This window comes from Lates calcarifer, linkage group LG13 (assembly GCF_001640805.2).
Source record: "Lates calcarifer isolate ASB-BC8 linkage group LG13, TLL_Latcal_v3, whole genome shotgun sequence".
In the NCBI taxonomy this organism is placed as follows: Eukaryota; Metazoa; Chordata; class Actinopteri; family Centropomidae; genus Lates; species Lates calcarifer.
The window spans coordinates 18,467,063-18,487,734 of record NC_066845.1 but is presented as its reverse complement, the minus strand read 5'-3'; the positions used below and the strand labels follow the sequence as shown (position 1 = coordinate 18,487,734).

The window sequence follows — 20,672 nt, the reverse complement described above, 5'->3', positions numbered from 1 at the left end:
CAAAGTAAACAGTCTATACAGTGCAGGTAGATCCTACCCGCGCAAAAAAGAAGAAAAGAAAAGAAAAAAGAAAAAATAATTATCAATTATCATTGCAGTCATTATATATTTATGTGTTTATGATTCTTTACGTTGTCTTAGAGGCCATGAATGAGAGTGCTGTAATCATTAAGCACTGAATCTTGTGCTTCAGCCTTGGGACTGTAGTGCAAGTCAGTGCATTTTTCAGTCACACTATCGGAGTAATCCAAGGTTATTTTGATTTGGATTTAATTTGATGATCCTTGCGTCTAATAAAGTATTAAAGTAAAGGTTTTGTGCTCCACTTGCCTTCTGGTCTACACAAGTCGAGCGCAAGAGCCTTGTTTAAACAATTTCACAAATATATTTGATAGTAGTGCTCTTATTTTGAATGAAACTAATTAACCGGAAACATAAGCATTCCTGTTTACTGTTAGCTTGGTGGTTGCTCTAGTACCGGAAACTGACCAATCACAGTGAACTCCAGAGCCCCGTTGGAAGTGCACTCGTTTTAAGTATCTGTTATGCCAGGATGGGCGGAATTCAGGACAACGCACAGGAAATAAACATTCACACCCACTGTAGAGGCTTACGAAACCACTGGAGACACAAATCAATCACCCTATGTGTGCACTTCCTCTTAGTTGTCAACAGCGAGTGTAAAAGGGCAGTGAATTCAGTTAGCCGACACCACACAGCAGTAAACAGTGTAGGAATCAACCAATAAACAATTTGCTGAACAGATATTATTTGCAGTCTAATGTGGTACGCATAACAAAGTTTAGGTAGGTATCTAAAGTTTGCTTGGGTTGTCTCTCTGTCATTGTTACGTTATTGACTTTAACAATGCTAACGTTAGCTAGCCATTGATAAGGTTACCAAGTTATGCTGAAACTAGTTTGCTGATAGAGGTAGAACATAATGTTATAGTATTACTTAACGACTGTTTAATCTGCAGGGCAGGACTTGTATGTTCCCAGGAACATTCCTGATATTAACTAGCTATGCTGTTCGCTAGCAGCTGTTAATAGCTTGCCACAATGCTACTCTCTTGTTCATCGCAGTGTTATTAGACAGTTAACATATATAGTAAGTGTTAATTGTCTAATAAGTAGCTACAACCTACCAGCTTGGTAGTATCACATGATGATTGTACCCTCCCTGACACACGTTTGAATGACATTGTGATTAATGGTCTTGAACGTGTGATTTTCTACCTTTGCACTCATTACAGTTATGGGAATGATAAAGATAATAAATCTCTGTGTTACTATGTCTAACATTAACTATTCTGAACATGTTCACAGAGGGACACACAGCATGCAGTCTGGATGGCCCATTAGTTTGTCCTTCAGACAAGTGCACTGTGTAAGTATTAAAATGCCCTGTGAATACAGGCAACGAGAAACATAATTAGTGTCTGTTATAGCAGTTTATATCATATTTCACAAATTGAACACACCCAACATAATCATAATCATCTTGTGATCTTGTTCCACAACAGATGTCTTCATTTCACCCCTATCAATCTGCCACATACCACACTTTTATTTCCTTTTTCTGATTACTTCAGATGTGACTAAGATTGGAAGGCAGATGTGGACTGAGTGAAAACCCTGTCATCAATCCCCCAGTACATCCATGTGTATAATTTTCTTCAAGTTTGACCCCCGGCCTGCATCCAAAAATGCCTACAGGTAGTGCAATTAACCTTTTTATTACATATGGACACTAATTGTGCTAAATGCAAGGTCAACCATGCAAGAAGGGACTTGCGAGGAAAAATATGATTTCACAACATAGATCATGCTCCAGAAAGCTCATGAAATGCATAAGATCATGTGCAGAAAATGTATCTTAATTTCATTTACAGACAGAGTGTTGTACTGTAGCTACAGCTGAGTTGTAAATATTCACAAATCCGTGTAAATTCTTGAATTGGCAAGGGCACTGCCTCCAAACTTCTGACAGAGATAATAACTAACCAGATTTACTCAGTACACCAAAATCTGGTGCAATGAAATCGAAACAAAAATTTCACTATCTTTGAATAAACCCTCTTCATGTACAAAGGGTCAGAAGGCACAGTCACACCCAGAACTGTTCACTTGGAGTTAGCAGAGATATCTTATGAGTACAGCAAGTGCAATAACACCAAGATAAGGGTCAAACATCATAAGCACCTGTTTACTTTTCAACTTCACAGTATGTTTATGTTAACCTTTAAAATCCCCAAAGTCCCCACTGTTTGGTCCATCTTGATAAATAGTGTTGTGAGGCTATTTTTTAAAACAAACCCAATATATTAGGTTGGATTTGTTTTCTTTTTGACATTCCTGTAAAAGAAACCGTGTTTGGTTTTAATATTTCACTCAGAGATTGTATTAGATAGTTTCAGTGACATATTGGAACATGCAGCAACAGAATATTTAGATACATTAAAATATGTATGTATAAGTATAAAGGGAAAAACAATTTTGGTTGATAAATCAGGTTGCGTCATGTCTTTACATCACGGCTATCATACTGTGACAGTGCTGCAGCATTCCCTATTTCATCTTGTTCCAGGATTGTTTAGTCTGCCACTTGGAGCTTTGAGCAGAGGTGCAAACACACACAAACAGCAGCACAGTAACAAAGGAGTTAAGGGAAAATAATTTCCTTCTCTGTAGATTTATTATGTTCATGATAGATATGTATATATACATGCTTTTATCTGATGTTTGGGGTGTGATGTGCTTTATTCTGGGACATCACAGGTGTTCACAAAATGACATGAATAGCTATGCAGAACTTACCCAGTCATAAATGGCACATAATGTATAGCACTGTCAACATGACAATTATTACAGAAAATGAGGCACATCTGAAGCTCAAATCTAACATTTTAAAGCACTGGATGAATCTTGCTGCAACCTTCATGTGCCCTACCTAGCAGTAAATGCTAACTTCTTTCAGTGGGCAGCACAAACCAGCACACGATGAGCAGTCAAAATGAGTTGCAGTGTGTTGTGAAGTCCAGCTTATAATCCCCCGGAGGTTGAGAGCAAGCTCTCTACCTGGCCATAGTCCATCTCTGTCCTTGCCTCTGGGAGTCTGACCCCGCCTAAGTAGATCACAGCAGAGGTGTGTTATGAGTACTGACTCAGACGTGAACCTAGGGAAAGGTGAAACGTACTGTGTCCTAATGCGGTTACATCAGTGCTATATATAGACTACCAGTTGCAGAAGTAGTTTTCTTGTCCTGCCATGATGTGTAAATCAAAAGGAATGTGCAGCATACATACAGACTGAGGACAAGATTAAAATTTTATTAAGAAACAATTATTACACTCCCACAGCACAAAATGTTATCATTATATATATTTGCAGGGGTTAAATGGGTTTATGTGCAGCACAAATGACTCAGTGATTACCCACATACTGAGATTTCTGTATTTCAAAACTGAATTTCTTGCCTGAACTGTTTCTTAAATTTCATAATTTTCATCTTTTCAGAATGAGAGTTATTCTGCAATCAACCAACCAGCATTTTAATTTGATTTGACCTGTAATTATACCACTTCTAATCAATATCATATCAATCAATATGATTTAGATATGCTTCACTCACGGACCCTAGAAGCTGTGATGTTGATTGCACCCAACAATATTAAAGTGATGGACTAAACAAACCATATTCTGACAGTTTTTCTTAGTGTTTTTGTAGTGGCGGGGTTTTGTTGGTTATCCACATTTTGGCCCAAGAGGAAAACTCATGGAATGTCCAAAATGGAAAGAATTTATCCTGTTTGGAGCATAAATGTGCTCAGCATATCTCTTTGCAACCTGCTTCTTAGATTTTACTATTTTTTGTCATGCTCGCACGATAGCTCTGTGGAGGGCAATGGTCTACCATTTTTGTCCAGACTGAACTACCTCAACAGCTGATTTTATTCATACAGTCAAGGTCCCCACAGGATGGATTCCAATGACTGTGTCTCGAAGCAGTTGGTTGATCAAGTGGAAATTTAACATGACGTTAATGTAAGATGAGAGGTCAAGGATTCACCAAAATTATAAGGACTGATCCTGTGGGAATCATGAATATCCTTGAATACATAAATCTGCTACAAACCTACTGTGGCTGTTGCCAAGTCTGCAAGCCACTGTGTTGGTTGAACAGAAAAAGAATCAGAGTTCAGTATTCATGAAGAGCTTTGATACCTCTCTGCTGCTCACCATCCCTCCTACATGATGCAGCTGGCTGACTGTCACTGTGATCCGAGCTGCTCACATGTGATTTTTCCCCTCAGGATCCGATAGCAGATGCTCTCTCTTGTGCAGCATCATTAGTGTTAGCTTTGTTTTCGGGAGCAGTAATGGCTCACACGATGCCATGGGAACAGGCTGTCATTAGCCTTTGATGCACAGAGGTCGACCCCTATTAGGTCAGTTTGGTTTATCTGTTTGCTCTTACACAGGATCCACACACCCATTGTGAAAGATTAATAGGGGGACCGTTGCCAAGCTCAGAGGAAATATACAGCCATTATAGAGGTCAATAAATTTCATCTGCCCTTTATCTGGCCTGGGGAGTTTTCCCAAGGACTATTTAAGTGCCTCTCTGCTGTGTTTCAGTCTATATCTCAATGACCTTTAACTCTAATTCTGTAAATGTAAAACAATTAGTTTTACTGGCAAATGTACAATCATGTCATTTCTTTATATGCTTACACACCATGGAGTACATAAGGCCACAATACTCAGCTAAAATGTTAATTCATGTTTACAAAATTTACATGGTGCAACAGTGAGAGGTCATCTTTTCCTCCAAGCAAAGGGAATAGTTGTTTTTTTCTGTTTCATAACTGCTGAATAGGAGATGAGTTAGATGAAGACTTGTGTGCATGTGTGTTGCTATGTGAATAGTGGGTAGTGGATACTGAGAGAGGATATAAAGCCACTAAGTGATGTTACCTTGCTCCACAGCTGACATTAGTGACCTGCTAGTTAAGGCATGTAGCAAGTAATAGCGATACAGAGATACAGGTCACAATGCAGTTTGTAGCTGTTAATGGCCATGAGTGGAATGGCATAATTACTGACGACACCACCCTGAATAAAAATGCAGGTCATAGTGTAGTGCAGTGCTTAACTGACAGACAGCCTGTGTCAGACTGCCAAGTCACATTCAAGGCGATTTATTATAAATCAGATCACATTCTTGTTCAGGCTGTTCACCTTTATTTGTAGCAGTAAATGTTTGTGTTGTAGCCTTGCTTTGGCAATAAAAACAGATTTCGAACTGGATAAAACACCTGCAGAGGTTACTGATGCGAGGCAGAGGCACAGCCAGCTTTGCAAAATGAGATGTAAATTAGATGATTTGCCTAAATCTGTCATAGATTTCTGCATAAATTCACATTTTAGATTGTTTCAACCCTCTAATATCCAATATCATTTTTTTTCTTAAGATAAATAGCTTTAAGGTAGGAAAAATTATCTTCTTCCTCACTGTCATTTATATTCTGTATTGGCTTGTTTGAACTCTTCACTGATGCTGGAGGATGTTTACTCTGAGTGAAATATTCAAGACTTTTCCCAGAATTCAGCCTCATGTATCTTGAAAAAAACTGTGGGTTTGATACAGTGTTTGCTGGCATAGCATGAGTTTAATTTAATTTCAGCGGGACCAACATGAATTTACCAGTGTGAATACTTTAGTTAACATCATAACATCAGCACTGATATAACGGCATGATAGCTCCAGAACACATGAACTTAACTTTGTCTCTAAGTTCAGTTTTTATAATGCACTGAAATGAATGCCTGTCTGACAGGAAGGAAGGGCATTCTTTAATCATAAACACTGGAACATGGTCATTGTAACTTGGATCAAGTTCTTTTTTACTTTACTTCCTCCGTGTTAAGATGAGTTGCCTGTAGCTGTTATATTGGCTCCTTCTATGGCCATCTTATTCTTTTTGATCCCTTTTCCTTTGGTCATCATCAAAAGGATGCCCTCCTCCTTCTCACCTTGACCTTTTGTATTCTCTGTGTCCTGCTCAGTCAATTTATGAAATAAAACAATCTTTTTGAAGGCTTTTGGACACATCATAGGCCTTTATCACACTGGAAAACTTAGAACATGGTGTCCAGAAAACGGAGACTGTGGCAAACAGTCCACCAGCTTATTTTTTATAACGATCAGTTATTTGTAAATGTAAATCAAGGGCAAGCTAAAGGCCTGTTGATAAGAGGAATGTATTAGAAAGCATTATCGAATATGCTGCATTTAGAACTCACATTCAAGTGCATACCTGACCACAGAGAGCACAGTAGCTGATATTCTTAGATGGCTGACCATTTTGAATGCTGGCATGAGTCACAGATAGAGCACAGACACAAGAGATGTAACTGAGAAAATCTAATGACCCTAGAATAAAAGAACAGCAGGATACAAACATATGATCAACTGTCAGCTGAGAAGGAAGATAAAGGAGATGGGATATCATGTGTTCATGATGATGAATTAGTTGCTGATGATGGATCTGCTGTTCAGACCCCTGATGGCCTTCTGTAATACCTCATTGGTTCATGTCAAATGAACAGGGCTCACAGAGTGAACAAAAATAACAAGACATCTTTTCTAACCACTCTTTCCATCTCCTCAGGCTAATTTTGGCTGCAAACAGAGATGAGTTCTACAACAGGCCATCCAAAGCTGCAGATTTCTGGGGGGCTAACAGTGAGATCCTCAGCGGTAAGTCAGTACATCTCACCACTCGCCATGCATAGTGAAGTAAAGAGCACTGAACGAATGACTTCTTACTTTGTCTTCTCCAACAGGAGATAATGAGTAAATGTAAAGCAAGTTAGACCTGTCGGTTGTGTTTTGAAGTGCTGGTGTTTCTGTTCAACCTTTATGTAACCAGTTAAATGTCATTATGGTTGGCAAGCTCTTTTGCAAGGGAGACCTGACCAAAACAGAAATAAGAGTAAATAAAACAATATAAATTCACACAGTTGACCACATGTTTAATTGACGTAGATAAATTTCTGTTAAAAGTAGACAACTGGAACATGTGTTAGACTTTAAAACTTGACTCTTTTGGCTCTGTAACTATGTGAAAGAGCAGCAGATGTGAGTTTTTAGCAGCATTCAAATAAAGTTTTATTCAAGGCTAAATACCTTTCAATAAACAAGGAAAAATCTGTCTCCTTCACCTCAGAATCCAATACTCCTCCACTCCGTCACAGGACATCTCCACCCGCAGTGAACTATATTTAATTGACTGATGTCCAATACACATTATAGCCAAGCAGAGGAAATCAATCATCCTTTTTTTTTTCTGAAGAAGAAGGAAACGCAGAGATAGCCTGGTTGTTCATCAGTCTCCTCTCCCCTCTGTAATAGAGGGGTCAGGACTCCAGTAGTGGGCCCTTAATTGATGGCTGCTTTTATGCGATGTGACAGGAATAAATGGCCCTGCCTTATCTGCGGAGCTGGGGAGGGGGCAGAGGCAGGAGGCCCTGAAGGAGACATAGCATGACGAGAAGGGAAGTAAGTTATAGCTCCCAGTGGGATCAGGCTAGCTTTCCATCCGACCCCAGAGGAATAAGAGCGTGTGGCTCTCTTGGTCACTGTCAATGTAAGTGGACCTGTCTATATTGATCACCAAAGTGGAAGTGCATTAGACTAGCAGGGCCATGCTTTTTCTGTGTCAAGTGAAGAAGAGGAATGTGGAGAAAAAAACAACTGATTTACTGATGGACTGGTTCTGTTTCATTACTGCAAAAGCTATGTGATTGTACTCCAATCAAAAGCCTTATCAAAGGATATATTCTTTTAATGTCAGTAACAGTTGAGGAAGATTACATCATTTGTTTATCTCTGTATTTCATCAGGTATATCCTAATGTAGGCTGGTGCATGTTCAGTATGCTTTCTTACTGCTTGTTGTATTAGGAGAAAGGACATTTTGCTTCAAAGTTTAGACATTGAGGGTTAGCCTTACTGAAGCCTTGGGAGAAAAAGATAACCTATGAGATTAAGGTCAGTTTTAACAGCCTTATGTAGTTTGTTATTATTGGAGAAATAGGAGTTTTCTCAAAAGAAAATCAATTTAAACAAAAATAATTAATTATTCATTTATTTATTTTTATTGATTTATGATATTATTATTGAACACCTTATTTTTCATATGTTGACTTGTGTGCTTGCTTACTGAGAAATGTATGTATAGCTCACTTGCTGTGTTTTAAAAATGTTTGCAATTAATTATAGTAAACCAAGTAGAAGTCTGCCAATTCAAACTGCCTTCATTTCCCTGTAATTAGTACCAAATTACCTAGTTCTTCCCAGGAAACATCATGAAAGACAGGCTGATCTGTGTTGAACACAGGGTTCTTAAACCACTGAGGAAAATCTGAAAAAACATAGGAAATGACTTCACCAAATGAATACTGACAGGGAGATGCATTTTGTGGGAATTATTCAGAAGTATGGAGGAAACATTTATTAACCCCACATGATGAAGTTTGGGTCTTTTTCATTTGACTTATTGTGATTAACATTCTGCTACTTTTGTGTTAACCAGGCCTGGACTTAGAGTATGGTAAAGAAGGAGGATCATGGCTGGGGATCAGCAAGAGGGGCAAGCTGGCTGCTATCACCAACTATATGGAAGGACGCCCCAACCCTGATGCACAAGGAAGAGGTAAGACAGCCACAAAATACTCACAAACATAGTCGCTGCTAAAATGCCTCAGGTTAACTCATAAATCTCAAGTCTCCCCAGTCTCTTACACTTCAGATTCATTAGATAATTTAACTGTTCCTAATCTACTCACAAGATTTCTTTAATAAGATGGTGCTGTATATTTAATTGGTATCCACCACTTAACATCTGAAAGCACAATATCACATTCTGAGCTACACTCTGAAGGGTCTCCTCCATATCTGTGCTGCAAGTTTCATACATCTGTCTTGTATTTATTATTAACAATGAGGAGGCTGGTTTATTAAGTGCATAATTCAAGAACCACTTCTATTTACTGTTGGCGTTCTGCAGGATTTCTAGTGTCTAACTACCTTGTGGACAAGGATTTGGACAGCTACTCCTACCTGAAGAAGGTTTCAGCAGAAGGCCACCTGTACAACGGCTTCAACCTCATCACAGCAGAGTTCAAGTGAGTGAAAGTTGTGGTGAAGTCCAAATAAGTGTGTGGTCTATCCACTGATAAAGCTGAGTCAAAGATGTGTTAACGTTGTGAGAATCTTTGCAGCAAGTTATGGTTGTAAAAATAGACACTTGAAGTAAGCAGCCATATCCCAAACATGACACATTTCACAAGTCAAAATTTACTCCAGAGAGTTATGAAAAATATGTATTATGGCCACCTAAGGCTGTCTGATGTTAAGATAAGTTTTTTATTGTACTTTGTGGGTGACATGACGTGACTTCTTGCGGTCCACACACCAGAGACAGTGGCAGATTCTTGCACACTATAGGATTTTAACACAAAGATTTTTAAACTTGTTGAGAGTAAGTTGTAACTCTGTTCCTCTGAGTTCTGGCCTTTTCTTACCTCAGAATGAAACCGCAAAGGCAGCGTCTTCATCTCAGGAGTGCTAAGTAGGCAGAGCTAAAAAGAAATCTCAGATGTTGAGCTGTGAAAGAGCCAGCATTAAAATTCTAAAGGAACATCTGTTCATATTTCAGGGTTTCAGACAAAGAAAATCTAGACAGTGTTAAAAATAATGAGGGTTTTTTTTTTCTTCTTTTTTTCCCCACTCATCTGCTTCACTGGCCTGACTTGACTGAATTCAGTGACCCGGTAAAGAGAGAAAAATCAAAGTGGGATCAGTGTGCTCTGAGATAGCTGTCATGGTGGAGCACCCCTGTAGACAATTGGCATGGAAACAGGTCTCAGTTTCTGCCAGCCAGAGGTTGGCAGTTCAGCTCCAACACACAGCCCTACCAAACTCTATCCCTGCTGGGGGAGAAAAAAAAATCAGGGTTTCCACAGTGGAGTTTGGTGTCATGATCTGTATATCCTGTTAACATGGCCTCAAGCAAGATCTCCTCTCAAAAGGGATTTACTTATGCTTGTACATCCCTTCTCCTACAGTTTCTAGCCTTACTTTTAGGTTATGGAGATGCACTGTTTTTTCTTTATTAGGCTCTTATTTCATTTCTATGATGTCAGTTAATCATTTCTGCCTACCTCCAATATGATAGATGTGGTGTGATTTATTGAAACAATGTGTCCTTGATTTCAGACAGTATTGTTAATATGTCCTGGTATTACAAGTATGAAAAGGATAGGATAAGTATGTTCAGTTATTTATTGATAATGTAACCCTGTTGGGCTGTGTGGCTTATGCACTTTGACAAGCAAGACAGAGCATATTTTCAAACATTATGTTTTCATTTGAAATGTTAAAGAAAAGCATTTTACTGTGAGGACGAACCAGTGTGTTTCACAAACATGAAGCTATCTAAGATAAAAAAAAGTTTGCCTGGGGTTTTCGTAGGGAAAACTTCCCCAAATCCAGTAAAGAGCAGGACAGAGTCATTAAGACTTTTCCGCACTCTGATATAGCATTAGTGGCATCCATAATGTAACCTGGAAACCCACAAAATACTATAATATGAAATGGCCCTTTGCCTTGGATGTTAGGTCAAGTTAGCGTTGTAGATGGTAATACTGTAGTTACGGTGACATGGTAACAAGAATGGGAATTCAATACAGGTCTGCTGTGCTGAGTTACACTTGCCAAGCTATGACTGGACAGTTACTGTTTGATGGGGAAGTTTAATAAATGTCCTACGTTTTTAATATATGTACAAAATTAACTAGTTGTAGCTTCAGTCCATTAGTATTAGTTTTATTTCAGCCTTGAAAACCCTTTGATTTCTCTTTTTACACTTGGATAAACACATAACAGCAGCTAGATGGCTCAGCTGTCATTTTTTGATTGGCTAAAGCCACGAGGACATGCAAACGTCCTTGTTAGGACCTGGAGATGTAGTTGCACCTGCACCGCCCCAGTGGCTTTCCTCTATGAAAGAATAAGGCATCACACCACACTCACGAGATAGATACCTTGTGTTTATGTTGTGATGATGTTAACAGTATACATTTTCCCCCTCAAATATCCATCTGATGAAAGCCACGTTCACTGCAGATGCAAATGACACAGTCACAGAAAGCAAGCCTACATGTTTTTAATAAACACCATCATTAGCAGCCTACTTGTTTTGCACTGCAGTGTGCCCAGCAAGCTAGAGGAAGTAAGGCGTCTGGTTTCTTTCCAGATCAATAACTACATCTGGTGGATAGAAAGGAGCTCCATGTTACAATTAGTGGATTTCTCATTCATTTGTAACCAGAGATGTGATTCATGATGTGGAGATCGTGCGTGACGTCATTTTTATAACATTTTGTGTCTTCGCTCAGTTTTTTAGTGTGTGATCACCCTCATTGAGATGCTTGGTAGTCAATCCAGAAGCAATAAAATTAAGCAATAATATTTCAGTCAGGCCATGTATTGCTTGTCTTTAATTGTGATACTTGTTCCAGTATTGCCTTAATGAATAATCTATTACCATGTTGAGTTGAGTTCTACATGTGAGTGATTTGGTCAGTGGCAGCCGTGCACTTCCAAAACACCACACTGAGCCTTCTCTCAGTGGACCTAATGCCATATATATTTAAATTTTCATCTCAGATATTCTCTGCTTGGTGCTCTCAAGGCTCCATAACCAACATTTCATCTGACTTTTCTATAGCGTTGGTTTTTGATCCCACTTTATGTCGCTCTTCGCTTTAAAGTCAGTGCCCAGAGATTATTCATTTTAATGAATATCTCCTCTGATGTTTGCCTGCAAAGAAATGCCTCCCTTAATGCACTTTGAGTCAAGCAGAGTGTGGCCATTTTATAAAAACAACTTCAATCTTATGGCCTCAAACCATGTGGTGTAATTCTTGGCTGAAACTTGTTTGAGCTGAAAGAAAAACAGAAAGAAGAAAAGAGAAGAGAAGAAGAAAAACAGCACCAGATAGGCACATTCCAGAGTATCGGGGGGGGGGGGGGGGGACTCCCAACATTTTAAACAATGAATGACTATGAGTATTTGTTTTTTCCATATGCTTGTAAAATTAGCTATAGGGAAAACTCATTTGCTTTCCATAGAGTAAAACTACTAGTACAATTGTATACTAAATAGAATTTTTACTAGATGCTCACAGGAAACAGTTCAAATATAACCTTCGTTGTTCATTGAATAAATCCAGATGTCCAAAGATTGCCACAAAAATCAAAATAATATTGATATTGGCTTTCTAGTTGTTAGCATGCAGTAATATTTTTTATTAGAGGAGATCTGAATCCCACTACATTTATTCTGCTATGAAAGTCTGTCCGATCTCATAGAGGCTAATTTCGCAAGGCAAATTTTTCTAGGTCAGGTGAGATAAGATTTCATTATGAAGTTATGAAAGAAAGTTGTGGTCTTCTATTCTATTAATCAAATCAGAGGTCACCTTGAGGCCACACACAGTAGCTGATGTTGAAATAGATTGTGTCAGTGCTTTTTGATTTTATAGCACTTGGGCAAAATGTTCATATGTTCACAGTGACAATGCTAACATGCTGATATTAAGCATGTTCAGCATCATAGTTTAGCATGTTAGCCTGCTAACATTGGCCAATTAGCACTAAACACAAAGTGCAACTGAGGTTGTTTGGAATGTAATTGTTTATTTAAGCAATATTAACCAACAGGGTGTGCTTTAACGTCATTTATCGAGGTCTCTGAATTTACCGAACTAAATCAATAGCCTACTGCACAAATAAATGCTTACTTTTATCAACCATTTTATAACAAAAATGCTGCATTTATTTATTCACACAGATGTAGCTTCTGCAACTGCAAACTTTTACATGAATTTTAAGTTAGCGCTATGTCACCGGCACAGCTGATGGAGAAAGCGCTTTGCTCAAATGACGTTAAACGACACCCTCGAGTGTAATCTTACGATTATGCACCTATTACCAACAAAGTAAAATGTATATGGCAGAGTAATATTTTTACTGATGAGTAAGGTGTGCTGTCATGCTGATTTGAGCACGTTCTAAATGTCTTGTTGACCAATCAGATTGCTTGGTCGGAACTACTTGTTGATTAATTCATTATAAAGCACAGCCGCAGACAAACCTCATGATGGTGGTATATGAAAAGTTATCATAGTTCTGCCTATGGGTGAATAACTGTAACCCATCCTATCCAATAGTTTTTGAGATATTTCAGCCTGGACTTGACAATGGACCATCCATGGAGCCTTACTGCTAGCATGGAGAAAAGTAATTTGAAATGTCAAGTCTCTTTTTCATACCATTCCATGCCTTTGATGTCTGAATGTGTGGGTGTACATGCACAGATGTGTGTGATTGGATACAAAAGTACATGTTGTCATTACCCAGGAGCCCCCACCAACATACCCATCTACATTCTGAGCTGATAATGTTGAAAGCTCATCCAACCATCTCCAGGCAACTACACCACAGCTGGCGATGGGGAAACTGCTCTGCAGCCTCAGTATAGAGGACTCTTCATTAGAACATCTCCCAGCCAGCATACTGATTACCTCTCTGACTGTGATCTTAAAAAGCCTGTTTTCAACTATTCCCTTCTCGTTCTCTCTGTCCACTGGCCTTGACCTCCTGCTGTTCCCTCATCTCAGCCCAAATCAGCCCACAGTGCACCTGATGGGACTTTCAATATTGTAGCCAGTTTCAAAAAGCAGAAATAGAGCTATCACTTCACAAATCCTCCACCTACAATCACCATGGTCAATTTGATGCACATTGCAGGAAAAGTGTATATAAGTAGACAGACACCAGGCCTTTCAGGTATGGTTGCGTTCAGTTCAAAGTACCAATATCAAACTAGTATTTCAGACGACAGCAGAACTAACAGCAGGTCAGGGCTTTACAGATACTTCCTTTTCCTTTCAGGTTACTGTGCCATCTGGTTCCTATTGAGCAACTACGAGTCAACACTGGTCAGCACTGCTGTGTTCATAGTAACCATAGGAACGGAGAAAAAGTAGTTGTTTATTCAGACCATTCAATTAGGTTTGGGTACAAGCTGGCAACAGTATTAAGGTCTTTGATTTGTTGTTGTCAGATAGATAGTGTAATGTCAACCTACAGCTTTGAGGATTCTCTCGCAGCTGCTTGGACACATATTGTTCTGCCTTTAGAAATCACTCTGCCCCAGGAAATTCACACAGGACAGAGGAGAACAGTTAAGAATGACCTCCGCACAGGGGCAACTGTTTATAGACAAGAATATTTATCTCTGATCATATGTAGAGTATAAAAAAAGAGTGTATGAGGTCTGCTCATGTCAGTCTGTGTCATCATATTATTCCCTCAGTCCTTGGTAGTTTGCAGAGGTAAAAAAGAAAATAATAATGTCCCAGGGGAAAGCATGGAGTGAATTATGAATGTAACAAATCAGATGAGATCAGATGATTTTAATTAGTCCAGTCACTACCTACATGTTAAAATGATAAATGTAAGCATATTTATTGTCACATCACACCCTCTCTTACATCATCCTGTCAATGTTGTTGGGTTGACCAAAGATACTCTATTCTGTTATGGTGATACAAAGCTGATAAACCAGCAAATCTGTGTAGGTTCTCAGTTATCCAGGTCATGGTACTCTTAAGTACTAAAGTTGAAGACAACCGGACTTCTTTTAAGTTTCTTGAAGACGTTTCACCTCTCATCCAAAAGGCTTCTTCAGTTTTTGAAAACTGGTTGGGGAGTCCCAGGTATTTAACCTCTGGGAGGTAGTTCTCGAGTCGTCAAACCACCCTGTCATTATGTGAGTTGTTAGAGTTGACATGACACATTATGTGACATGACACACCTTGGACATGTCTCAAGGTTGTATCAACCTTGAGCGTAACGACTCACATGATGTCAGGGTGGAGCAACGACCCACCAACAAGTCACACCTGGGCTTCTGTGACCCTAACGACTCACACAATGGCAAGATGGTTTGACGACTCTCAGAATCACCTCCCAGAGGTTAAATACCTGAGACTCCCCAACCAGTTTTAAGAACTGAAGAAGCCTTTTGGATGAGAGGTGAAATGTCTTCAAGAAACCTAACTTTAGCACTTAAGGTTAGTTAATAGTGTTATAATCTGCTAATTGATGAATCAACCAGTTGTTTCAGCTCTGAACACCGCATATGAAATCTTTGTTAATGGGTTATGTGGAAAACATTTTCTGCTTGTAGTGATATATACCACAGACCAGAGGCACACCTTGTATTTTGGCTTTTAAAACTATCCCATAAATTTAGTTGCAGAGCAACAGGCCCAGGAGCACACTTTGTTCCTGTCTTGCCAGCTCTTGACTGGGAAACTTTCCAAGTTAGATGTTGAAGCAGTGTTGCACCACATTTCAGACTGACTGATGTGACTGGTATGGCTGTCATAAAATTGACATCAAAAAATTCATTCCCCCACTGGTTCAAAGGATTTGGTCATAATTTATTATTCACTCTCCTGTACCAAAGCCGTCACAGATGCCCTTGATGTCAGACTGATTTTTCAGACTGAACAAATTCCCTCTAACTGAGGACTTTGCAAAGAGATCTAACACTGTGACTAATGGTTTTGTGGTAGTCAAAGGTGTTTGCAGCGCTAATTTGTATTTTGAAGCCTTAATGTTACCCAGTTGTTCCTTTAGGATAAGATTTAATTGCTGCAATTAACTATGGTGTGTGGTATTTTCCCACTTGTATTGCGTCTACAAATGAAACTTTCTTAATTTCTATTTTCCAGGACTGCAAAGAAAATCAGCCCTGTCACCCCCTGAGCATACATTTTACATTACTCCCCCAGAAGTGCTCCTCTGAACCTCATCTTTGCTGTATTTGCGTTTATTTCAGAGCATGGACACATTATGACTCTTGCCTCTGCCTTCATAATTGGACATAAACAAGTTCAATCATCACTAAATGCAATCTCTTATTTTCTATTTTACTGTGTCCCATGTAGAGCCAAACAAGACATTGTGTGTTACTATGGAAACAGAGGCAGCCCTGAACCTATCCATCTAAAACCAGGTCTGTGTTTTTAATATGGTTGCTGTAGAAACTGTTCATTTCACATTTACCTCTCCTCTAGTTAGCCTGATATTTCCATGTTGATATTACTCTTAGATTGCCTATCTGTTGACTGATGTGCATGGTCACTAACATAGCTTACTAGTGTTTGTATTTGTCTGTATGTTTCATGTCCTCCTCAGCAGGAATCTATGGTTTGAGTAATTCACTGCTGGACACTCCATGGAAGAAACTGCTGCAAGGCAAGCGCCATTTTACCAGCGTCATCAACGACCAGTCCCTGTCCTGCGATGGACTGGTGCAAGAGCTGCTCAATGTCCTCAATAATGAGGAACTGTGAGTGATGATCACCCATTTACCCATTCCCTTGCAATAGATTTTCACAAAAATAAAACATGTCATTTTAATTTGTATTTACAAATGAATAATTATCATTTAGAATTTGTCTTTTGTTTGATTTAGGGACCTAATGTTCAATGACATGTTCAGGGTATTCACGTATATCTCCGTTCATTAGTTACATGTACTGTCATTTGTTGATTGTGAATATGTGACAAACAATTTTAAATGAATACTTTGACAGTTATACAAAACAATTATCAGCTTTCTTGGTGAGAGCTAGAGGAGAATATTGATACCACTGGTGGAGTTATCACCTGCTTAATTAGCATAACTTAACACAAAAACTGGAAACGGGGAAACAGTTAGCCTGTCTGAAAAAAAAGTCCACCTACCAGCACCTGTAAAGCTCATGTTGTTTCTTGTTCTTTCAATCTACATAAAACAAGTTGTGGTTTGATGGATTGGTACATGCAAGACTATATTTTTGGCCAGGTTAAACTTGGGATTTGTGTAAATCCCCCTGATATTTTATTTTTGTGGCATTATGTTTTCTTCTTGCACTCCATTGCAAAGCTGTGTTTAGCCCTGACAGCCACATATCTCAACTGAGTAACATGGTTTTCATAAATGATAGGAATGATGGCCAGAATTGCAAACCAGGTAGCAGAAAGACATTCCCTCTTGGGCAGCTGAACACACTGAATTTGAAATATCAAATATCAAACAAACGGTGGACTTGACCTTGAAATTAATCAGTTGAATTCAGAATGTCTCGCTACCCTGTGAAACTTTCAAACCTCAAGATGAAGACCGTGAACTAACTATATCTGAAATCCTCTGTACAGCAGTATAATGCTACTGGGAGCTGATCGAGCACAGACAGTGGAGAAGAATTAAATATGAAAAAAGAGGCTTGTCACATACCAAAAAACGGAACTGTGGACCAGCTTAAAAAAATGAACTAGTATTTTCTGAAGCATTTTCTGCAAGTGGAAGAGCAAGCAACATGCGTTGCATCCCAGCCTCCTTAGGTGTGCTTGTGAACTAGCTGTTGTGTATTTATATTTTGAATAAATCAAGGCTGAACTATTGCCTATTTTTGGCAGGAAATATTTTCAGTGAGATGTGAGTGAAGAGAAAGTTTCCAAACAACCCTGTTCTTTTAAGTTTGAGACACAGGAGAAATAAATCTGCATTATATCTCTTATCAATGGATTGTTGAAGACAGGAATGTGTTGTGAAGTGATAGCTGACTTAAATATGCTACATGGACAGTATGGTAGAGAAAAATGCGCTGAAAATGACATGACTCTAAAGCTTCCTAAAGAGGTGTATTGTGTGTTTGTTTAACAGGAACACACCTGATCCAGCTCAGGAGAACCAGGGTGATGGTTACAGTAAGCCCATGATCCAGGCTCTGTCAGCGGTGTGTGTTCGCTCACCTCATTATGGCACAAGGTCAGTGTCTTCCACCCACGCAAAAATTTTTTTATCCCCCATCTCCCCCTGTTTGTTTCTACCTGAGGGAACTGACAAGACTGACAGGATCATAGACAGCAGAGAAGTGTTGGTACATAAAAATCCCCAGTGTAATCAATCCTCCACAGCGAGGAATTGAAAGGGGATCATCTTCACTGTGATGCCACGGTGGATTAGTGGATACAGAGACTGTCCTGTAGCCAAAAGGTCAAAGGGTCAGTCTTTGTCAGAGCCATCAAAGTGTCATTTCACAAGGCACTGTCTGCTACTGCCTGCTCATTCTTGATAAGGGTGTTTGGCTAAATACCTCAAATGTGGAAATTTGACCGTTAAATTATCAAAGTTACTCCTGTCACCTGCCTTCATTTTGATTTATTTTACAAGCATTTTCAGTCACTAAATTTATATTGTTTTGTGTTCGTTTGCGTGTGTCCCCTGTGCCCCTGCCCACTCAGGACCAATACAATAATTCTGATAGACGCAGAAGGGAACGTGACCTTCACAGAGCGCACCATGCTCGACTGTGACACAAGCAAATGGAGCACCAGTTCTTTTGAGTTCAAACTGCAGGGGTGAAGACATGATGGAGGAAACCCACTCTGTGCCTTTCTGCATCACCTTTCTTTCCATCGCCCCCAGCTTCCCGGCCTCCAGCTGCATTTCACTGTAGCAGCTATGTGAACATGAAGACTCACTGCACTTTCTCTTGAGCTAGTTTGCACTGGCTGCCTCATTAACATCAGTGATATGTATTTCTTATTCTTGATTTAAGTTAAAGTGCATCTTTTGAAAAAACATGTACTAATTTAAAAGATTGCCAAAGAACATGTACAATTTTTGTAGAGGAAGATATGTCACAAAACAGCAGGGTTGGGTTGCTTGAAAGAGTCAAATCCATTACAGATTACAGGTAACCTGCTTTGAATTGCAATCAGTACTGGTGTTCACAAGATTATTTATTCTTCTTGGCGTCAGATTTTTACCTTAAAGCCATGATACAGAGTGAATATACACATTATGCACAATTTCCTGACTGCAGTTTGAAATATCATCCTAAAGCTACAACAATAAAAAAACAACATATTTTAAGGTAAAAAAAAGTTGCATGTTATTTTCCATTTTACACACTGAGAATTCATCGAGTCGCCAGTATTTCTGGAGAATGTTTTAAGTGATTTACACTCTCATTAACTGTCATAAATTAGAGTCACTGGTAGTTTCTTATGCTCTAGCCCTGCACAACAATAGTCTCAGTGTTGGTTTCAGTATTGAATGAAAAATTGTTTCAGGCACTGGATCTCTGACTGCTTCCATGGTAGAATAATACCTTTTACAGCTGCTTGATAATAAAAACAGTTTATCCAAACACTCACATTTGGCTCACCATATAATGATTATTGACAATACACAGACAAACTGTGAGGAACCCAATTTTCAGGTTCATCCACCTGTCAGGTGATTTTTGCATTTTATTTTTTAAAAGTAAAATCTTTTTACCAGATGTATTACCCACACACATTACTCATACTGCTGTACAAATGTTAATCCATCAGGAATAATGGTCACACTTACTTACTTGAAGAAAGCTATTAAGTGGTTTATAAACTCAAATAAGAAAAGGCTTTGTGCAGTCCTCTATATACTGGACTAAACAAGTTTTGAAGAGGCATTTATTTTTACCATCTTGCACGTAGAGGAGTTTTCAGTGAGGATACACTAATCCAGTGGTCCCCTGGGTTAAGGATGCTCTTCAGGTACCTCTAAAAGCAAAAGAACCCACAGTTGATATTACTTGTGAATAAATATTTTAATGTGTACTTTGATGAACTGTCACTTTTAGAAGCTTTTTAAGTGCTATGTACTCAAATTGCAGCTCTTGCACTGAATTTGGACTATATTCTATGTTAATGACGCATGTGTCTGTATTTTAACCATGTTATCCTAACTCTATGTATTTTTTAAAAAGAAGTGAAAGAAAGAAGAAACCATCTTCACCTTATTTGTTCTTCCAGTGGAAAGAACTGAAGTGAAGCTGCTGTGGAGCACTCCAGACCTACTACTGTTAGTAAATAGTGACCCCAACTGGCAAGTTGAGCTATTGTGATTCAGGTGATGCTCATGCAGTAGGATATACCTTGTAGTTGGTATATTTATGTGACACTAGTAGGTAGCCAGACAATTTGGACACTGATGGTAACGGAACAAAAGGGAACCATGAAACAGGTTCTGTTCACAAACATGCTCTCACTGGCGTTGTTCTCTTACACTTACCACTATCACCTAAAAGCACCTTGGATGTCACAACCTTCATAACAGTTTTCAAATACAGCACAGACTAACCAGCATTCTTATTTCTCTGTGAAGATTTTTATCAATGCAGCATACAGACCTGGCTGATAAAGAAATTTAGTTTATGCGTGTGATAGACTTTTGTATAAAAGCAAACAGTAAACGAAGTTTTTAGATACCTTTTCTTTCGTTTTCGTTTTAAAGGACGATTCAAAATGAAGTCGACAGAAAAGTCACAACATATATTGATCGATTTTTTTCTTAATTTCGTGAATAATCTCATGTGTTGATCTACCAAAATGTCAAATGCTTGATTGGCTGGATCACACTAGTAGATGCCGCTGAGGGACGTTGTGATTGGCCCACTGAGCAATCACTCATTAAAATGCCGGTACTGGGA

The 20,672-nt window shown here is 38.9% G+C and overlaps 1 protein-coding gene across 3 annotated transcripts; it reads left to right on the top strand.

The window, feature by feature from the left end:
* The first annotated feature begins 639 nt into the window (after positions 1-639).
* On the top strand, positions 640-19,355 carry tango2 (transport and golgi organization 2 homolog (Drosophila)). 3 transcript variants are annotated; one of them, XM_018668865.2, is made up of 10 exons: positions 640-806; positions 1,329-1,389; positions 1,595-1,718; positions 6,678-6,766; positions 8,603-8,722; positions 9,077-9,194; positions 16,095-16,162; positions 16,348-16,498; positions 17,858-17,962; positions 18,439-19,355. In XM_018668865.2, the coding sequence occupies exons 3-10, from the start codon at positions 1,663-1,665 to the stop codon at positions 18,557-18,559; spliced, it is 828 nt and encodes a 275-aa protein (XP_018524381.1). In that variant the 5' UTR covers positions 640-806; positions 1,329-1,389; positions 1,595-1,662; the 3' UTR covers positions 18,560-19,355. The 3 variants fall into 3 exon arrangements, with proteins under 3 accessions (XP_018524381.1, XP_018524378.1, XP_018524380.1); XM_018668862.2 differs by having other exon boundaries at positions 16,345-16,498; XM_018668864.2 differs by having other exon boundaries at positions 1,526-1,718; positions 16,345-16,498.
* Positions 19,356-20,672: the final 1,317 nt, after the last annotated feature.